The sequence below is a fragment of the Anolis sagrei genome, chromosome 11, assembly GCF_037176765.1.
Source record: "Anolis sagrei isolate rAnoSag1 chromosome 11, rAnoSag1.mat, whole genome shotgun sequence".
In the NCBI taxonomy this organism is placed as follows: Eukaryota; Metazoa; Chordata; class Lepidosauria; order Squamata; family Dactyloidae; genus Anolis; species Anolis sagrei.
In genome coordinates this window covers 35,620,920-35,640,217 of record NC_090031.1, presented here as the reverse complement: position 1 = coordinate 35,640,217, position 19,298 = coordinate 35,620,920, and the positions used below count along the sequence as shown (strand labels likewise).

At 44.3% G+C, this 19,298-nt stretch overlaps 1 protein-coding gene across 1 annotated transcript; it reads right to left on the bottom strand.

Moving 5' to 3' along the window:
• Positions 1-793: 793 nt before the first annotated feature.
• On the bottom strand, positions 794-18,484 carry AKAP10 (A-kinase anchoring protein 10). Its single transcript, XM_067472218.1, has 15 exons — positions 18,239-18,484; positions 16,021-16,068; positions 13,637-13,816; positions 11,737-12,297; positions 10,224-10,322; positions 10,021-10,105; positions 8,734-8,857; positions 8,402-8,538; positions 7,327-7,471; positions 7,034-7,222; positions 5,932-6,041; positions 3,757-3,839; positions 3,341-3,393; positions 3,109-3,204; positions 794-1,516 (listed from the first exon to the last, which is right to left on the bottom strand). The coding sequence occupies exons 1-15, from the start codon at positions 18,258-18,260 to the stop codon at positions 1,511-1,513; spliced, it is 1,938 nt and encodes a 645-aa protein (XP_067328319.1). The 5' UTR covers positions 18,261-18,484; the 3' UTR covers positions 794-1,510.
• Between the last annotated feature and the right edge of the window lie 814 nt (positions 18,485-19,298).

The following is a 19,298-nucleotide window of genomic DNA, read 5'->3' as shown; positions in this document are numbered from 1 at the left end:
TGCTGGGGTGTTCCAGCAAGTGTCTCTGTAGATCTTAGAAAACCATTTCTTGATTTAAGTTGTTGACATGCTGGCTGATACCCAAACAGGGGATGAGCTGGAGATGTCTCTGCCTTGGTCCTTTCACTCACCTGAGCACGGTAGGTTGTTATTGTTGTTATTATTATTATTATTGGAGAACACAGCAATGCTGGACCACTTGATGAGCATTGAATGGCCTCAAGCAAACAAGAGTTCTTTCTCCCACCCTAGACATCATTCTACGGATATATAAAAAACCTAATTTGCCAAGTTTCCAACAGACTTCGCAACCGCGAGGATGCCTGCCAGAGATGTGGGCGAGACATCAGGAGAGAATGCTGCTGGAACATGACCAGAAAACTCACAGCAATCCAGTGATTCCAGCCATGAAAGCCTTCGACAATACACTATTATTATTATTATTATTATTATAAAGCAGAAGCTGGATGGCCATCTGTCAGGAGGGCTTTGATTGTGCTTTTCCTGCTTGGCTGAAGAGAGGTTGGACTAGATGCTCTTTGGGGGAGGTCCCTTCCAACTCTTATCATTTTATGATTCTATTATTATTATTATTATTATTATTATTATTATTATTATTATTATTTGAAGCCTGGCTGCTTCTGCTAAATAATAATAATAATAATAATAATAATAATAATAATAATAGTATCAGTCCTAGGATTCTGACCGTGATGCAGCTCTAGGTAGGAAAGGTTTTGAATACACTCACAAACACTCAGAGAGAAGATACACACACGCACACAAGTTTGTAATATATATATATATATACTGTATTTCAATCAAAACACAATTAAATATGGTTTCCGTACACGAATCCTTGGGCGCCGGACCGTAAGGAGTTGGTACACAGTACCAAAAAAGCCTGTCCGCACACGGAGGGAGAGAGAGAGAGAGAGGGTCCCGCTTCCCGTGAGCGCCTATTGCAACCAGCGCCGCCGTTCTCCGTCTGAGGCTCTTCCAGAACGACAAGCGGGAAGACAAGGAGGAGGAGGAGGAGGCGAGTCCAAAGGGTGTGGGTTGTGTTTTGTTGTGTTTGGGGGGGAAAGAAGGCCAGAACCCCAACCGAAGAGAGGGAAGGAGCGCCGTGGAGTGGGCCAGAGAACGGGGAAAGGGAGGAATGCAACTCAGGAAACCAAACGGGAACTTCCTCCCCGAGAGCTTCAAGTAAAGAAAAAGGAAGAGTTCTTATATATATATGTATGTATGTGTGTGTGTATAGATATAGAGGGAGATGTCAACAACCCGGGTCTCTGTGACGAGTGACGGTGCTGCTCCCAATTTGCAGTCCGATTCCGACTGGGAGGCGGCTTCTCAAACTGGGAACGCACTGGGAGGGGAGGGAGAGGAGCCGGGGAGGCCCACGCCAATCGGTTTCCGTTGGAAGAGAGGAAGCACAGCCTCGGAAGGAAGGAAGGAGCGGAGAACCAACGGGTGGGGGAGCCCATCTTTGGAGTCCTTCGGTCGGAGATCATAGCTGGGACAAAAAAAGAGGAAGAAGAAGAAGGCATTGGCTTCCGCGCCACAGCAACACACACACAACCTTCCGGCAAGACAACATTCCCCGGAGGAAGAGGGAAACCTCAACCTGTTGTTGTTATTGCAGGGCCTAAATGGCCCTGGGGTTGCTCCGATTATTATTATTATTATTATTATTATTATTATTATTATTATTATTATTACTGAGGCTAGATGGCCCTAAGGTTACTTCTATTATTATTATAATATTTATATTTATTGTTATTATTACAGTGGCTAGATGGCGCTGAGGTTGCTCCTATATTATTGTTGTTATATTTATTATTATTATTATTATTATTATTATTATTATTATTATGAACAAAATCTGGCTACCAGTATTAAAAAAACTCTAAAATTACAACAGCAAAACAACAGAGAGGAAAAAACCAGGCACAGATTAACACCTCCCAGCAACAGATTTTCCCAGGCTCAGGCAGGCCTTCAAATGCTAATGAAGGTGATCAGCTAAACATTCACACCTAACTGCAGCAGGGAAGAGCTCCTTGCCCCACCCCAGCCATTCCACAGAGATATAAACCCTTTTTTCCTACTTCCAACAGACCTTCTCAACCTCTGAGGATGCTTGCCATAGATGTAGGCAAAACATCAGGAGAAATGCCTCTAGAACATGGCTCTATAGCCCGAAAAAACCCACAAGAACCTATTATTATTATTATTATTATTATTATTATTATTATTATTATTATTGTTATTATTACTGAGGCAAGATAGCCCTGGGGTTGCTCCTGTCATTATTATATTTATATTTTTTTATTATTATTAATACTACTACTACAGAGGCTAGATGGTCCTAAGGTTGCTTCTATTATTATTATTATTATTATTATTATTATTATTACTACTACTATTACTACAGAGGCTAGATAGCCCTGAGGTTGCTCCTATTATTTTTCATTATTATTATTATTATTATTACTACTACTACAGAGGCTAGATGGCCCTAAGGTTGCATCTATTATTGTTATTATTATTATTATTATTGAGGCAGGATAGCCCTGGGGTTGCTCCTGTTATTATATTTATATTTATTAATATTAATAATAATACTACTACAGAGGCTAGATGGTCCTAAGGTTGCTTCTATTATTATATTTATATTTATTATTAAATATATATTTATTACTATTATTATTACAGAGGCTAGATGGCCCTGAGGTTGCTCCTATATTATTATTATTGTTGTTGTTATTGTTATTATTATTATTACAGAGGCTAAATGGCCCTGGGGTTGCTCCTGTCATTATTATTATTATTATTATTATTATTATTATTATTATTACAGAGGCTAGATAGCCCTGAGGTTGCTCCTATTATTATTCATTATTATTATTATTATTATTATTATTATTATTATTATTGAGGCTAGATAGCCCTGGGGTTGCTCCTGTTATTATTATTCATATTTTTATTATTATTATTATTATTATTATTATTATTATATATTCTATTTATTATTCTATTTATTATTATTATTATTATTATTATTATTATTATTATTAAGACAAAGGCTGTACTTGCCGCCGTCACCTTGGTCACTTTCTCTGAGGGCGGGTGGGGTTGGGCCTGCTGCATGACGTCGTTGACGATCATCTTGGCGATCCGCCAGGCCATCTCCTCCTGGGCCTGGAACGCACGCACAAGAGAGAGAGAGAGAGAAGACCGGGATCAACGTTTTTAGGACTCGGAAGGCAAAACTTTCTGACTCTCTCCCTTCTGGCAGAGAACCAACTCACGCGGAGCCGTGATGCGTGAGACCTACCTCGTCCGTGTTTCCTTGCACCCATTTCTTCATCGCTTGTGAAAACATGGACCCTGGAAGGAACGCAGAGGAAAAGAGGAATCAGTCGCAGGACCGAGCTCAAGAACCAGCAGCAGTCGACACAACAAATCAAGAGGCAGAACCCGAGACTCAGGCGGTGTGGTCAATGAATTACAAAACGTTGCAATACTCACTCCCCACTTGGGAGTGGGGGGTGGGTGGGTTTCCAAAATAATGGACCCTAAACGTTTCCCACGGTTAGCCCACCAAGTTTCAGAAGGTTACGCTCACCCACTCCTTGAATTGTTTACAAACAATACACCAAGTGTTGCCACCTTTGGTTTTGGAGGAAGGGCCACCCCCGTGGTGCCGGTAGGGAAGACCCCCCAAAGGAGGGAGCCAAGGCCGGGACTCACCTTTCGATTTCTTGACGTCCGGCTCGGGCTCCGACTCGCGGATGAACTGGCCCAGGTCGCTGACGCGGCCAAACGACATCTTCCTGCGGCAAGAACGAGTGTCGTGAACTCTTTGAGTCTTTCTTATGAGTGCCTGCCTGCCTAGGGAACTGTGCTCGTGCCCCTCTCCATGCCGGTCAGGGACCATAAAAAAGTCGAGACTGATAGCGACTGTTGCGAAATGGCAAAGAGGAGCTCTGTCTCTGTTGGGATTCAGCCTGTGCTTGAACCTGTGATTGTGTTTCAGTCTCCTGATGTTTGTGTGTCTGGTGTGGGGAATGAGGAGGGAAGTCAGTCCCCTGTTGCTCCTGATGTGGGGGATGCTGGGATTGACTCTGAGGTGCAAGATGGAGACACTTTGGTCAGTGAGTTTCATGCAGACACCGACAGAGAGGCTTCAGTGCAAAGGGCAGATTCTCAAGAGAATGTTCCTGTCAGGCCTTGGGAGAAAGGTTTACTCCCTCCGTCTGTGAGCTCTCCAGATACTAGTTTGGAAAACAGTCTGACACCTGGGAAAGTTAATGAGGAGTCAGATAAGCAGAGTCGGCGGCTGGAGATTAGCCAGAATCGACCAGAGGCCCAATGTTTACGTAGATCCGAAAGAATTTGTCAGTTAAGGCCAAAGACTGGGGGGAAACGAAACCAGTTTTTGGGATTTAAGGTTTGCCTTTAGAGAATCTTGTCAGATCAGGCATCGTTTGGAAACCAAGCCCAAGTCTCATAGAATTCCTGTTTAAGTGGTCTCGTCCTCATGGATCTTTCTAGCCTTTCAAGGTGACTAGCAGTGTCTGATCTGTTCTTGCTTCTTGTTTGATTCCTGTCTGGATAATCATTGCCTTGGATTATATTTTCATGCTTTTCGGACATTGCTTTTGATCACTACGTTTGGACACTGATTTATTTTGCTGCCTTTGGATGCCTTATTGCCTTTTGGAATCTTATCTATCTTTACAAGCATTTATTTCTACTGGCTTTTTAATAAAAAGGATTGTTCCTTCACTCAACATGTGGTGTGTTTATAGTCAGAGGGGCTATTTCCTGTTCTGGAGTGAAACAGCTTCTTTGTGTGTGTGTGTGTGTGTGTGTGTGTGTGTGCCATGCCCCACCGTTAATGGTGGGGGGTTCACCTGGCAGGTGGGGGTGGTGGGGATGAGCCTACAGAATGTGTTTTTGTTCGTTTTCTTAAATAGTCTTTATTGAGAATTTTAATTAAAATGCATTATAGATAAAACCAACATTCAAAGACAAACTAGCACAAAAGTCCCAATAAACCAAATACAACGGGGGGGGGGGGGGGAGGCAAGACAAAAAAGACAAAAAAAGGAGAAAATGTATACATATAAAATATATATATTAAAATATAATAAAAATGTTTAAAAATAATTAAAAAATTATATATATATATATATATATACACACACACACACACACACACACATATACACACACACACACAATATAAACATATAAAATATAAAGAATAAATAGAAAATTATTTAAAATATAAAATATCTAAAATACAAAAAAATGAAAAACATAAAATATAATAAAATATGTAAAATATCTATATAAATAAAAATGTAATGTTCGTTTGTGGGATGACCATAACTCAAAAACCACTGGACAAATTGACACCAAATTTGGACACAAGACACATATCAGGCCAACGAGTGACCTTCACTCATAAAAACACTCAAAAACACAGCAGAAGAGACAAAAAAAGCCAAAAAATAAAAAAAATACATTACAATGCATGTGCAAAACCACATATACACAAACATATATATATATATATATACACACACACACACACACACATACACACAAAGCACATTTATACAGACTGGGCCACAGCAATGTGTGGCAGGGGACAGCTAGTTATATATATATATATATATATATATATATATATATATATAATTAAAATATAATAAAAATATAAAAAATATAACAATAATGTATATACAATAAAAATGAAGATATATTTAAAATATATAAAAATAAATAATAAAAATATAAAAATAATTTAAAAATATAAAAAAATATGTGTTTTTATGGTGGAGGTAAAACCTTTTGACCCAGCCTTGCACTCTATCGGGAATAATCTCAAGAGTTCCCGAACGGACACTCACTCACCCGGCATACGTCCGCTGATACAGAGACTCCGGATCCAGGCTGGCCGCGTCGACAATTATTGCTTCGTCAAAGTTTTTCAGGATTTTAACATTGGCCCTTTTGAGGCTCGGCTGCAAACGACAAGAGGCGGAGGGGGGGGGGGGTTACCTTTGGGGAGGAGCGCTCGGACGCGCCAGGGAGGAAGTCACTCCGGCCAAGACAGATCCCTCGCTACCGAAAGGGAGACTGACAACTAGGCATGTGCGATCCATTTAAAAAATATTTCACAACTCATTACAAAATCAGGGGAGTGCTGGCATTTTATTTTTAAAGTGTTTCTAAAGTATCGTGAGTGGAAATTTAGTTGCTATCATCATGACATTTAGTTGCTTTTCTGTTCTTTGCAGATTCAACCCTTCATTGCAACTCTGGCTGTCTGGTGCGACGGAGGGACACACCTCTCCCTCTCCTGATTGGAGCTTACTGATGCTGAACAGCATTCTGGGAAATGTAGTTCAGGGAAGGGCCTTTCGCATTCTCCAGCATAGGGTTCCTTGCTTTCCCAAACTACATTTCCCAGAATGCTTTGCTTTCTCCGCCACTTTCCCAGCTCACTCTGCTTCCTCCCTGCGGCTTCCCTCTCCTCAAGGCCATTCGTTGAAAGAGGAAAAGCAGCCTTTTTGGCTTTGTTTTCCTTCCTTGCACTGAACATAAATCTGACTTTGGGAGACTTCCATGTTTACAAAATGGGGTTCCTTGCTTTCCCAAACTACATTTCCCAGAATGCTTTGCTTTCTACGCTACTTTCCCAGCTCACTCTGCTTCCTCCCTGCGGCTTCCCTCTCCTCGAGGCCATTCACTGAAAGAGGAAAGGCAGCCTTTTTGGCTTTGTTTTCCTTCCTTGCACTGAACATAAATCTGACTTTGGGAGGCTTCCGTATTTACAATATCCAACCGAAAAAGTCTTGGGTGAGTTTTGATTCTTATGTTTTTGGCACCTGTCAGATATTGTGTCGTAGGGACGAATTTGATACGATTTACGATGAGTAACGAAAACGCTAAACATCCCTAATGACCCCCTTCAGAGTGCCGAGGGTGCAAAGGGGGGGGGGGGGGGACTCACCTGGGAAGGAGGAGCCGTGCTGTCGGGCGTCCCCGAGTGGGAGTAGTGGTCTGGAGTGCCGCTGCCGCCGAAGCCGTGAACAGTCAGTGCGAGGCTTCCGCCGGCGAAGTCGTCCCCCCGGACCGAATGGATGAGGTCGTTCAAGTATTTGTAGTACAGGTTGCTGGAGAGGAAGCCGGGCAGGAAAACCTGGAGAGAGGAGGCAGAAAGGGACGGAGGGAACCTTCTCTCTCTCTCTTTGGGGCCCACCCCCCCTTCCCCAGGGGCCCGGCCGGGCGAGGGGGGCTGCCGACCTTCTCCATGGTGGTCCAGGCTTGGCGCAAGGGAGTGGTGAAGCAGTTGGGGAGCGGACCACCCTCCCGGCAGATGTTGGACTCGATTTCGAGCCGCACGGCGTCGTCAAAGCCCAGGGGGTGCGTGGCTTGGAGGGAGAAATACCTGCGCAGAGAGAGACACGAGGGGCAACACGGTCAGGGCGGAGGAACAAGGACCACGAAGCCCACCGCGGAGGCGCCCCAGGGCCTTCTGGGACCTTCAAGTGCTATGCTTTCCTTTCTGGGGGATTGTGGTAGCGCAACAGATAATCTGCTGATCAAAGAGTTAGCAGTTCAAAGCTGCAAGTCAGGGTGAGCTCCCAGCTGTCAGCTCTAGCTTCTGCCTACCTAGCAGTTCAAAGGCATGTCATGTGAGTAGATCAATAGGTACGGCCTTGGCGGGGAGGCCATGCAGACATGCCAGCAACACAATTGGAGATGCCTATGGACAACAGCATGGAAAAATGGAACAAGAGCCGGAGTGGAGCAATGGAAGGGGAAGACCTCTACCTCTGTCTGTGTTTTCCATGTGATTGTTTACCCTGCAAAAAGGCACTGGATGTTTGCCTTTTATGTCTATGTGAAACTGTAATCCACTCAGAGTCCCTCCGCAGAGATAAAGAAGAACATAAATACATAAGTGTATTATGATTACTATTATTATTGAAAAACAACAAGATGAGTACACTGCTAACAAGAACTCACCTTGTTGCGTTTCAAATATTATTATTATATCATATTATTATATTATATTATAATAATACTATGTTACATATTATTATTATTATTATTATTATTATTATTATGGCAAATTCCAGTAATAATAATAGTATAATAATAATAAAATATTATTATATTTAATATAATAATAATAACAAAACAATAATTTATTATGATTATTATCATGGCAATTTACAGCAGCCTATTATTGCCTGGAGTACCTAGAAAATTCCCGAGAGATGGCTTATCTTGGCAGACTGGTTGGTCCCTCCCTCACGTACAGGGGCCGTCCTGTGATCAGAAATCGGGGAAGGGTGAGGGGCAGGGGACTCACTTGTCGTAGAGGATCATGGCGTCGTTCTGGGCCTCCTGCCCGTCGTACTGGCCTTCTTTGGCTGCCAGCTGGGACTGGAAGTTGTCCGCCGCCAGCCAGAACTGCAGGACGTTCACCGCCTCTTCCTTCTCCATGAACTGGGGGGGGGGGGGGGAGGAGAGAGGGGCGCGGTGAGGGCCGAGGAGACGTCCATGGCCCATGTCAGGATCAAGGGGAGGCTCGCCCGCCCAGAGGAAGGCCGCACAGAGAGAGCAAGGAGACGGTCACCGTTCTCCGGAGGCTGCACGGGAAGGGGAAAGGGGGCGGGGGGCAAACCCAGAGTCCGTCCTTGCCTCGGAGAAGTAGAAGAGGGCGGACTCGCAGAAGAGGATGTCGGCCAGGTAGACGGTCCCGCTGGTCAGCACCTCAATCTGGTATTTGCAGAAGTGGTGGCTCCGGAGGAATTCGCTAAAGTGCCTGCAAGAGGCGGAAAAGGGGGCACGCTCACCGAGGGGCCCGGGAAGGAGGAGGGGGTCCCCACCCCACAACAAAGGGAACGGGAAGGAACTTTGCCACCCGCCTCCTAGAAGGCCGTAATTATTAATGCTCATATGTTTGTATCTTCTAAATGGTTATGCTGATAATTTTTGAGTCTCCTGCAGGAGGGATAAGTGGGGTGAAAATATACCACTAATAATAATAATAATAATAATAATAATAATAATAAATCTACACTAATAAAAATATATATAATAGTAGTAACAACAGCCAGCATAGTGATAATGTTTACTGTGTACTAATCTTCCTGTGTTTCAAATAGTAGTAGTAGTAGTAGTAGTAGTAATAATAATAATAGTATGCTAATAATTTTATGTTAAGCCACTTTGAGTTCCCTTTGTGGGAGGTAAAGCTGGGTATAAATAATAATAATAAATATACAATAATAATAATAAATATAGTAATAGTATGCTAATAATTTCATGTTAAGCCACTTTGAGTTCCCGTTGGGGGAGATAAAGCAGGGTATAAATAATAATAATAATAGTAATATAATAAATATATTATAGTAATAGTATGCTAATAATTTTAATAATAATAATAAATATACTAAACACTTGGGAAGTGTTGGTATTGTGATTTTGTGAAACCAAATCCAACATATATATCTCATTTGCTGTGACATACTGTTTCAGTAAAATAATAAATATACAATAATATTAATAAATATAATAATAATAATAATAATAATAATAATAATATGCTAATGATTTTACATTAAGCCACTTTGAGTCTCCTGCAGGAGGGATAAGCAGGGTAAAAATATACAATAATAATAATAAATATAATAATAATAATAATAGCCAGCATAGTGATCTTGTTGGCTGTGTAGTAATCTTGTTGTGTTTCAAATAATAATAATAATAATAATAATAATAATATGCTAATGATTTTATGTTAAGCCACTTGGCGTTCCCTTTGGGGGAGATAAAGCGGAGTATAAATAAATCAATATAACAATACTAGAATAGCTTTATTTACCATTGTGCTATTGCACAATGAAACTGCATGCCTTCCCCTGCACACACCACAAAACAACACACATTTTATGGGGGTGGGAGTATTGAGAAGCCCCCACTTACTCTTGTTCCATGGCGTTGAAGACCACCGACTGGGCCATGACGAAGCAGTTGGGGTCCACCTGCCCGTCCTCCCCGCAGATCCGGGCTGCAAAGGGAACAGATGGCAAGAGAGTGAGTGGTGTGAGCAGAGGGGCAGGAAAGCCCCTCTCAACCCAAACAAGGGGAAGGGGCTTCTTAACGCTTCCCCTTTGCGTCCCGCTCACCTACGATGTCGTTCCTCATGGACTCCGTCACCGGGATGGGCTTCGCAGCGTCGGGGGAGATGTATTTGGTAAAGATGATCACGGCATCCTGCTCAATACCTAAGGCAGGCAGGGAGGGAGGGAGGGAGGTAAACAAACAAAATGGCGGAGACATGTGGCTCACAGGCATCGCTTCTCAAGAAAAACGGTCCGAGAAAAGCTATCCAATGGGCAGAATAGACAACTGCATAACAAAGAAGGTTATTTCAAGTTGGAATGTGTCCAGAGGAAAAGGGCGACTCAAATGATCAAGGGTCTGGAGAACAAGCCCTATGAGGAGCGGCTTAAAGAGCTGGGCATGTTTAGCCTGAAGAAGAGAAGGCTGAGAGGAGATATGATGAGGGCCAGGGATAAACATGTGAGAGGAAGTCATAGAATCATAAAGTTGGAAGAGATCTGGTGGGCCATCATCCAGTCCAAACCCATTCTGCCAAGAAGCAGGAATATTGCATTCAAATTCCCCCTGACAGATGGCCATCCAGCCTCAGCTTAAAAGCTTCCAAAGAAGGAGCCTCCACCACACTCCGGGGCAGAGAGTTCCACTGCTGAACGGCTCTCAAAGCTAGGAAGTTCTTCCTCATGTTCAGACGGAATCTCCTCTCTTGTAGTTTGAAGCCATTCCTCCATTGCGTCCTAGTCTCTCTCCAGGGAAGCAGAAAGGAAGCTTGCCCCCTCCTCCACATGCACACAAATATACAAATACACATACATACACACAAATATGCATATAGACATGCACACACATATACACAATATGCATATACAGATAAACACACAAATAAACAAATATATACACACATATATACACACCCACATATATATGCAAACACACATATATACACAGACATAAACATATATGTACACACAACAAAACACATATACACAGACTGGGCCACAGCAACACGTGGCAGGGACGGCTAGTAATAATAACAATACTTTAATAATAATAATCTTTTAATAATAACACTTTAAAAATAATAATCCTTTAATAATAATGCTTTAATAACAATAATACTTTAATAATAATACTTTAATAATACTTTAATAATAATAATACTTTTATAATAATGCTTTAATAATAATAATACTTTAATAACAATACTATAATAAAACTTTAATACTTTAATAATAACACTTTAATAACCATAATAATAATACTTTAATAATAATACTTTTATAACAATGCTTTAATAATAATAATGCTTTAATAATACTTTAATAATAATAATAATAATAATAATAATAATAACACATAATACAATAAGTGTCAACACAACACCAAAACCCCACTAGTTAAAAGTCAATAAAAGATAACAGCAGCAGGTAGGTATAATGAAGGATTTAAGGACAAGCCACACCTACAAAAACGTATTTCTGTCTTCCTGAGAAGCAGACCATTTCCCCCACTGAATTGCAGGACACTGAAACGGACCACGCCTGACCCCCGAACGGCACAACCCTGGCCAGTACTTACTTTTCATGAGTTTTCCTGACAGGTCCTGGAGTGCAAGAGAAGGGCTGCTCCGGTTGGAGGCGGAGGCCTTGGAAGCGTCTTCCGGAGCGGGGCAGTCCTCCGCGTGGGGGGCCCCGAACCCGAGGCGGGGGGCTCGGCCGAGCAGCAAGTGTTGCTGCTTCTGGAGGCTCCAAGTCCGCCCGTTCAGCTCCGCGGGAGGAGGAGGAGGAGGCGGCAGCGCGAGGGGCGAGGGCCGCCGGGCGAGCGACTCGGAGGAGGAGGAGGCCGAGGAGCCGGCCATCGCGGCCTTCTCACCGTCGTCGTCCGCGGCCAGGCCGGGGGGGAGGTGCTCGGCCAGGGAGCTGTGCTTGACGGTGTTGAGGCTGTGCGCCCGGATGCGGGCCCAGGCTGTGGCGTGGAAGCTCTCGGCCTCCAGCCAGAAGCGCACCAGGTGCTCCATGCGCCGCAGCTCCATGAACTGCACAAAGTAGGGCAGCGCCACCGGGTCCCGCAGGACTTGCTCCAGCGTCTTGGACAGGCTGGACGTGGCCTCCGGGGTCTGGTAGTCCAGGCAGGAGCGCCCTGGAAGGCAGGAGGGGAACGAGGAAGGCATCACCCTCACCATCATCACCATCATCCACTATGTTTACACCCTAAATCCCACACTTTAGTCAAGCCTAAAAAGCACATTTACAACATTGATATGCCACCCTTCTCACCCCAAAGAAGATTCAGAGCCACTTACAAGCAATACGTCAATAAAATATATTAATAGCATATTACTATATTGTACTATACTGTGATATTATTAGTCATATTACATGCAATATGAAATATATAATTATAATATCATATTATTAGTAGTATTGCATTACATTATTAATACTATTACATTATTATCAATAATATTATATAATATTATCAATACTATACTGTAATATTATTGGTCATATGACATGCAATATAAAATATATAATTATAATACCATATTATTACTAGTATTGCATTATATTACATTATTAATACTATTACATTACTATCAATAGTATTATATAATATTATCAATACTATATTGTAATATTATTAGTCATATTACATGCAATATAAAAACATATAATTATAATACCATATTATTATTAGCATTGCATTATATTATTAATACTATTAAATTATTATCAATAATATTATATAATATTATAAATACTATGTTGTAATATTATTGGTCATATTACATGCAATATAAAATATATAATTATAATACCATATTATTAGTATTGCATTATATTACATTATTAATACTCTTACATTATTATCAATAATATTATATAATATTAGAAATACTGTATTGTAATATTATTGGTCATATTACATGTAATTACATGTAATTATATTACATATAATTATCCTACCATATTACTATTAGTATTGCCCTGACACGACAAATAAATAAATACTATTAGTATTGCATTATATTACATTACTAATACTATTACATTGTTATCAATAATATATAATATTATAAATACTATGTTGTAATATTATTAGTAATATTTCATGTAATATAAAATATATATATAATGATACCAGATTATTACTAGTATTGCATTATATTGCATTATTAATACTATTACATTATTATCAATAATATTATATTATATAATATTATCAATAGTATATGTATATGCAATATATTATATTATATTATAAGCACAGCACAGGAGACAAGATGGACAAGATTAAAGGGAGATGTTGACTCCAGAGGAGGGCGACTCAAATGATCAAGGGCCTGGAGAAGAAGCCCTATGAGGAGCGGCTTAAAGAGCTGGGTGTATTTAGCCTGAAGAAGAGAAGGATGAGAGGAGACAGGATAGCCTTTATAATGATGTGAAACGTCAAGGAAGGCGAAGCCAGGGAATCCTACCCAGGTCCCCGAAGTGAGCGGCCTCCATGTGGCTGGGCTGCTTCTTGAGGGCGGCCGTGCGGCTGCTGGAAGACTCCATGTTGGCCGAGATGGCGTTGATGGCCACGTGGCTCGGTCCGGCCGCCTCCAGCAAGGCATTCTTCCGGGTGCTTCTCTGCGGGGAGTGGACCACCGATGCAGCTGCGCCAGGGAAACCAAGGAAGGAAGGAAGGAAGGAAGGAAGGAAGGAAGGAAGGAAGGAAGGAAGGAAGGAGGACAACAGCAGCAAGAATTGAATGAATATCCACAAGGGTGGAAACAACAAGCAACACCAACAACAAGAGGACCAGATTACGAGATTCGGAAGACCTGAAGATGGTGGTGCGCACACTGGTAGCCTCAAGGTTAGACTTCTACAATGCGGTTTACATTGGGCTACCCTTGAACCAAGTTTGGAAACGCCCGCTGGTTCAAAATATGGCTGGTTACAGGAACATATCATAGAATCATAGAATCAGAGTTGGAATAGACCACCTGGGCCCTCATCCAGTCCAACCCCATTCTGCCAAGAAGCAGGAATATTGCATTCAAATCACCCCTGACAGATGGCCATCTAGCCTCCAAAGAAGGAGCCTCCACCACACTCCAGGGCAGAGAGTTCCACTGCTGAACGGCTCTCTCTCATGGTCAGGAAGTTCTTCCTCATGCTCAGATGGAATCTCCTCTCTTGTAGTTTGAACCCATTGTTCCCTTGCGTCCTAGTCTCCAGGGAAGCAGAAAGGAAGCCTGCTCCCCCCTCCTCCCTGTGGCTTCCTCTCACATATTTATCCATGGCTCTCATCATGTCTCCTCTCAGCCTTCTCTTCTTCAGGCTAAACATGCCCAGCTCCTTAAGCCGCTCCTCATAGGGTTTGTTCTCCAGACCCTTGATCATTTTAGTTTGATATTGACAAGTTGGAATGTGTCCAGAGGAGGGCAATTAACATGATCAAGGGCCTGGAGAACAAGCCCTATGAGGCGCCGCTTAAAGAGCTAGGCATGTTTGCCCTGTGAAAGAGAAGGCAGAGAGAGGACATGATAAGGGCTATGTGAGAGGAAGTCCTAGGGAGTAGGGAGTGAACTTGTTTTCTACTTCCTTGGAGACTAGGACCAATGGCTTCAAACTACAAGAAAGGAGATACCAAGAACTTCCTGACTGTGAGAGCCGTTCAGCACTGGAACTCTCTGCTCCAGAGTGTGATGAAGGCTCCTTCTTTGGCGGCCTTGCAACAGAGGCTGGATGGCCCTCTGTCAGGGATGCTTTGAATGAGACTTTCCTGCTTCTTGGCAGAAAGGGGTTGGACTGGTTGATGGCCCACCAGGTCGTTCTCGGCGGTGGCCAGAGGAGCTTTTGCACAGTTAAAACTTGTGCGCCAGCTGCGCCCGTACCTTGGGAAGTCTGACTTGGCCACAGTGGTCCACGCTCTGGTGACATCCCGTTTAGATTACTCTCTATGTGGGGTTGCCTCTGAAGACTAGTCCAACGAGCGGCAGCCAGATTACTAACAGGAGCGGGGTACAACTCTTCTGTTGCGTCAGCCCAACTGGCTGATGATTAGCTTCCGAGCACAATTCAAAATGCTGGTGTTGACCTAAATGACTCCGGCCCAGTTTCCCTGTCCGAACGGATTCTCCCCTACAAACCATCAAGGTTGTTAAGATCTTCTGGAAGGGCCCTGCTCTCGGTCCCACCACCTTCGCAATCGCGTCTGGTGGGGACGAGGGACAGGGCCTTCTCGGTGGTGGCCCCTCGGCTCTGGAACTCTCTCCCGCTGGAGATTAGATCTGCCCCTTTCCTCCTGACTTTCAGAAAGCTGGTAAAATCTTGGCTTTGGAACATAGCATTCTCAGAATGATGATCCGAGTCAATAACTACTGACCACACGGGTGGATGGTGATGAATTTGTGATTTGCCTTGACGACTTGGCTTTCTGTAATTATTTAATCTGTATTTTAGTGTATTTTAATGTATTAACATATTATGATGTTATTATGTTTTAGCTTATTTGTGTATGCATTTCCTGTTGTTAGTTGGCCTGAGTCCCTCTTCGGAGGTTGAGAAGACCGGTGTGGAGGCTGCTAAGACGGTTGAGCAATGACCCCTCCTCACAAACTCATACCCATGCCAACATAAATAGCACACCAACTCTTGAAGAACGGGAAACCCAACCTTGCCACCAAAGTAGGAAAGAAACCAATAGCCAGGCAACCAGAGATTGAGAACAACCACCTTCATGAACCCTTTACATCTACTCTCAATCAATGCAAAAATGGCAAAGCAGCTGGCCTGGATGATCTGCGGATGGAACTATTGTGATGATGATTATTATTACTATAACGACGACGATTAAGAAGTCGGCTCCTACCTTGGATGGCCTTGGCTTCGAGGGCTTTCTCTTGCTCTTGGCCTTTTGCTGCAAAACACAAGCATACTCTGTCAGGGGATCGTCAGCAGTGAGGAAGGAATGAGAGTCAAGCCGGGAGATGGAGCCAGGTAGAAATAAGTGCAACACTAATAATAATAATAATAATAATAATAATAATAACAACAACAACAATAATAACAATAACAACAGGGAAAGGAGATTCTGCCTGAACATGAGGAAGAACTTCCTGGTGGTGAGAGAGAGCCATTCAGCAGTGGAACTCTCTGCCCCTGGAAAGGAGTGTGGTGGAGGCTCCTTCTTTAGAGGCTTTGAAGCAGAGGCTGGCTGGCCATTTGTCGGGGGGGCTTTGAATGGGATCTCTTTGCTACTACTGCTACTACTAATAACAACAACAACAACAACAACAACAGGGAAAGAAGATTCTGCCTGAACATGAGGAAGAACTTCCTGGTGGTGAGAGAGAGCCATTCAGCAGTGGAACTCTCTGCCCCTGGAAAGGAGTGTGGTGGAGGCTCCTTCTTTAGAGGCTTTGAAGCAGAGGCTGGCTGGCCATTTGTCGGGGGGGCTTTGAATGGGATCTCTTTGCTACTACTGCTACTACTAATAATAATAATAACAACAACAACAACAACAACAACAACAGGGAAAGGAGATTCTGCCTGAACATGAGGAAGAACTTCCTGGTGGTGAGAGAGAGCCATTCAGCAATGGAACTCTCTGCCCCTGGAAAGGAGTGTGGTGGAGGCTCCTTCTTTAGAGGCTTTGAAGCAGAGGCTGGCTGGCCATTTGTCGGGGGGGCTTTGAATGGGATCTCTTTGCTACTACTACTACTAATAATAATAATAACAACAACAACAACAGGGAAAGGAGATTCTGCCTGAACATGAGGAAGAACTTCCTGGTTGTGAGAGAGAGCCATTCAGCAGTGGAACTCTCTACCTTCCCCGGAGGAAGTGTGGTGGAGGCTCCTTCCTTCTTTGGAGTCTTTGAAGCAGAGGCTGGATGGCCATCTGTCAGGGGTGCTTTGAATGCAGTTTTCCTGCTTCTTGGCAGAATGGGGTTGGACTGGATGATGGCCCAGGAGGTCTCTTCCAACTCTAGGATTCTATGATCCTAAGGCTGAGAGAGTGTGGCTTACCCTCAAGAACTGGGAAGCCCTGGCCCTTGAGCGCTCCAGCTGGAGGTCAGCTGTGACCAGCAGTGCTGCAGAATTTGAAGAGGCACGAATGGAGAGCGAAAGAGAGAAACGTGCCAATAGGAAAGCACGTCAAGCCAACCCCAACCGGGACCGCCTTGGAGAAGATGCCAGTCAAGAATTGGGCTCCAAAGTCACCTACGGGCAAACCCCCAGGACACCGAACTTGGAGGACCATCATCCTCAAGCTATTTAAGTAAGTAAAGTAAGTAATAATAGAGAAAGGAGATTCCGCCTGAAGATGAGGAAGAACTTCCTGGTTGTGAGAGAGGGCTGTTCAGCAGTGGAACTCTCTGCCCTGGAGGGAGTGTGGTGGAGGCTCCTTCTTTAGAGTCTTTGAAGCAGAGGCTGGATGGCCATCTGTCGGGGGGGGGGGGGCTTTGAATGGCATCTCTTTGCTACTACTACTACTAATAAGAAGAAGAAGAAGAACAACAACAACAGGGAAAGGAGATTCTGCCTGGACATGAGGAAGAACTTCCTAACTGTGAGAGAGGGCTGTTCAGCAGTGGAACTCTCTGCCCCTGGAGGGAGTGTGGTGAAGGCTCCTTCTTTAGAGTCTTAGAAGTAGAGGCTGGCTGGCCATCTGTCGGGGGGTCTTTGAATGGCATCTCTTTGCTACTACTACTACTAACAACAACAACAACAACAGGGAAAGGAGATTCCGCCTGAACATGAGGAAGAACTTCCTGGTTGGGCTTTGAATGGCATCTCTTTGCTATTACTTCCTGGTTGTGAGAGAGAGCTGTTCAGCAGTGGAACTCTCTGCCCCTGGAGGGAGTGTGGTGGGGGCTCCTTCCTTCTTTGGAGCCCTAGAAGCAGAGGCCGGCTGGCCATCCGTCGAGAGGGCTTTGAATGGGATCTCTCTTTGGGGTTCCCCCATCTCTTCTTTCATGGGCATCCCATTTCAAAGGACCCCAAAAGGAAGGGAAGCTGGGCTGGAGGGGTTGGGTGGGTGGCCGGCCTTCGGGGTCCCTCCTCCACTTCCGCTCGGCCGGTTACCTTTCCGCCTGAAGAAGGACATGGCGGCGGAGGGGCGGGCAGGGCAAGCCGGGCCCCTTCCTTCCTCCTTCTCTTCCTTCCTTCTTCCCCTCAAGGCTGGCGAGGCCTCCTCCTTCTTCCTCCGCCGCTGCCTCCGGCTTCCACCGCCGAGAAGGAGGAGGAGGGGACGGCCGCCGCCATGTTGTCAACAACCGTCACCGCGAAGGAGAAGGCCTCCTGCTTCCGGCACGGCGCGCGCGGAACGCCGGGAAATTCAAAGGAAAGGAAACCGGGGCCCCTTTTTTGCCCTCAAGGAACATGGCCGCTTCGGCGTCTCCGCCAATCCCTTTGCAGCTGGGTCTGAGCTTCGGCGCCATCTTAGGAAAGGGCAACGTCCAACTAAAGAGCCATCTTTTCTAAGGGAGGCCCCATCTCCAACACAGGCCTCTTTCCGGACGACGCCATATTGAGAAAGGGCAACGGGAGCCCCTCCCCCCCCATCTCTAACAAACCAGTTCTGGGACGCCGCCATATTGGAAAAGGTCAACACCAGGCTTTGGCTCAGCGGCCATCTTTTTTGAGGGAATCCCTGTCTCCAAGACAGGGCTCTGCTGGGAAGCCGCCATATTGAGAAAGGGCAATACCGGCTTTATGCCGCCATATTGGAAAAGGGCAACACCCGGCTTTGGTTAAGCGGCCATCTTTTCTAAGGGACGTCCTATCTCCAACACAGGGCTCTGCTGGGACGCCGCCATATTGAAAAAGGGCAACACCCGGCTCTATGCCGCCATATTGGGAAAGGGCAACACCCGGCTCAGCGGCCATCTTTTCTAAGGGAAGCCCTACCTCCAACATAGGGCGTTACTGAGATGCCGCCATATTGAGAAAGGGCAACACCCGGCTTTGGCTGAGCGGCCATCTTTTCTAAGGGAAGCCCTATCTCCAACAGAGAGCTCTAGTGGGACGACGCCATATTGAGAAAGGGCAACACCCGACTTTATTCCGCCATATTGGAAAAGGGCAACACCGGCTTTATGCCGCCATATTGAGAAAGGGCAACTCCCAACTTTGGCTCAGCGGC

What these genes read in the sequence shown, in the direction of transcription:
- AKAP10 (XM_067472218.1), bottom strand. Translation starts at nt 18,260, where the DNA reads ATGTCCTTCTTCAGGCGGAAAG. An exon ending in CATGAGGAACGACATCGTAG is followed by an intron (nt 10,106 to 10,223) that starts GTGAGCGGGACG and finishes TTCCCTTTGCAG; the next exon opens with CCCGGATCTGCGGGGAGGAC. An exon ending in TGCAAGGAAACACGGACGAG is followed by an intron (nt 3,205 to 3,340) that starts GTAGGTCTCACG and finishes CGTGCGTTCCAG; the next exon opens with GCCCAGGAGGAGATGGCCTG.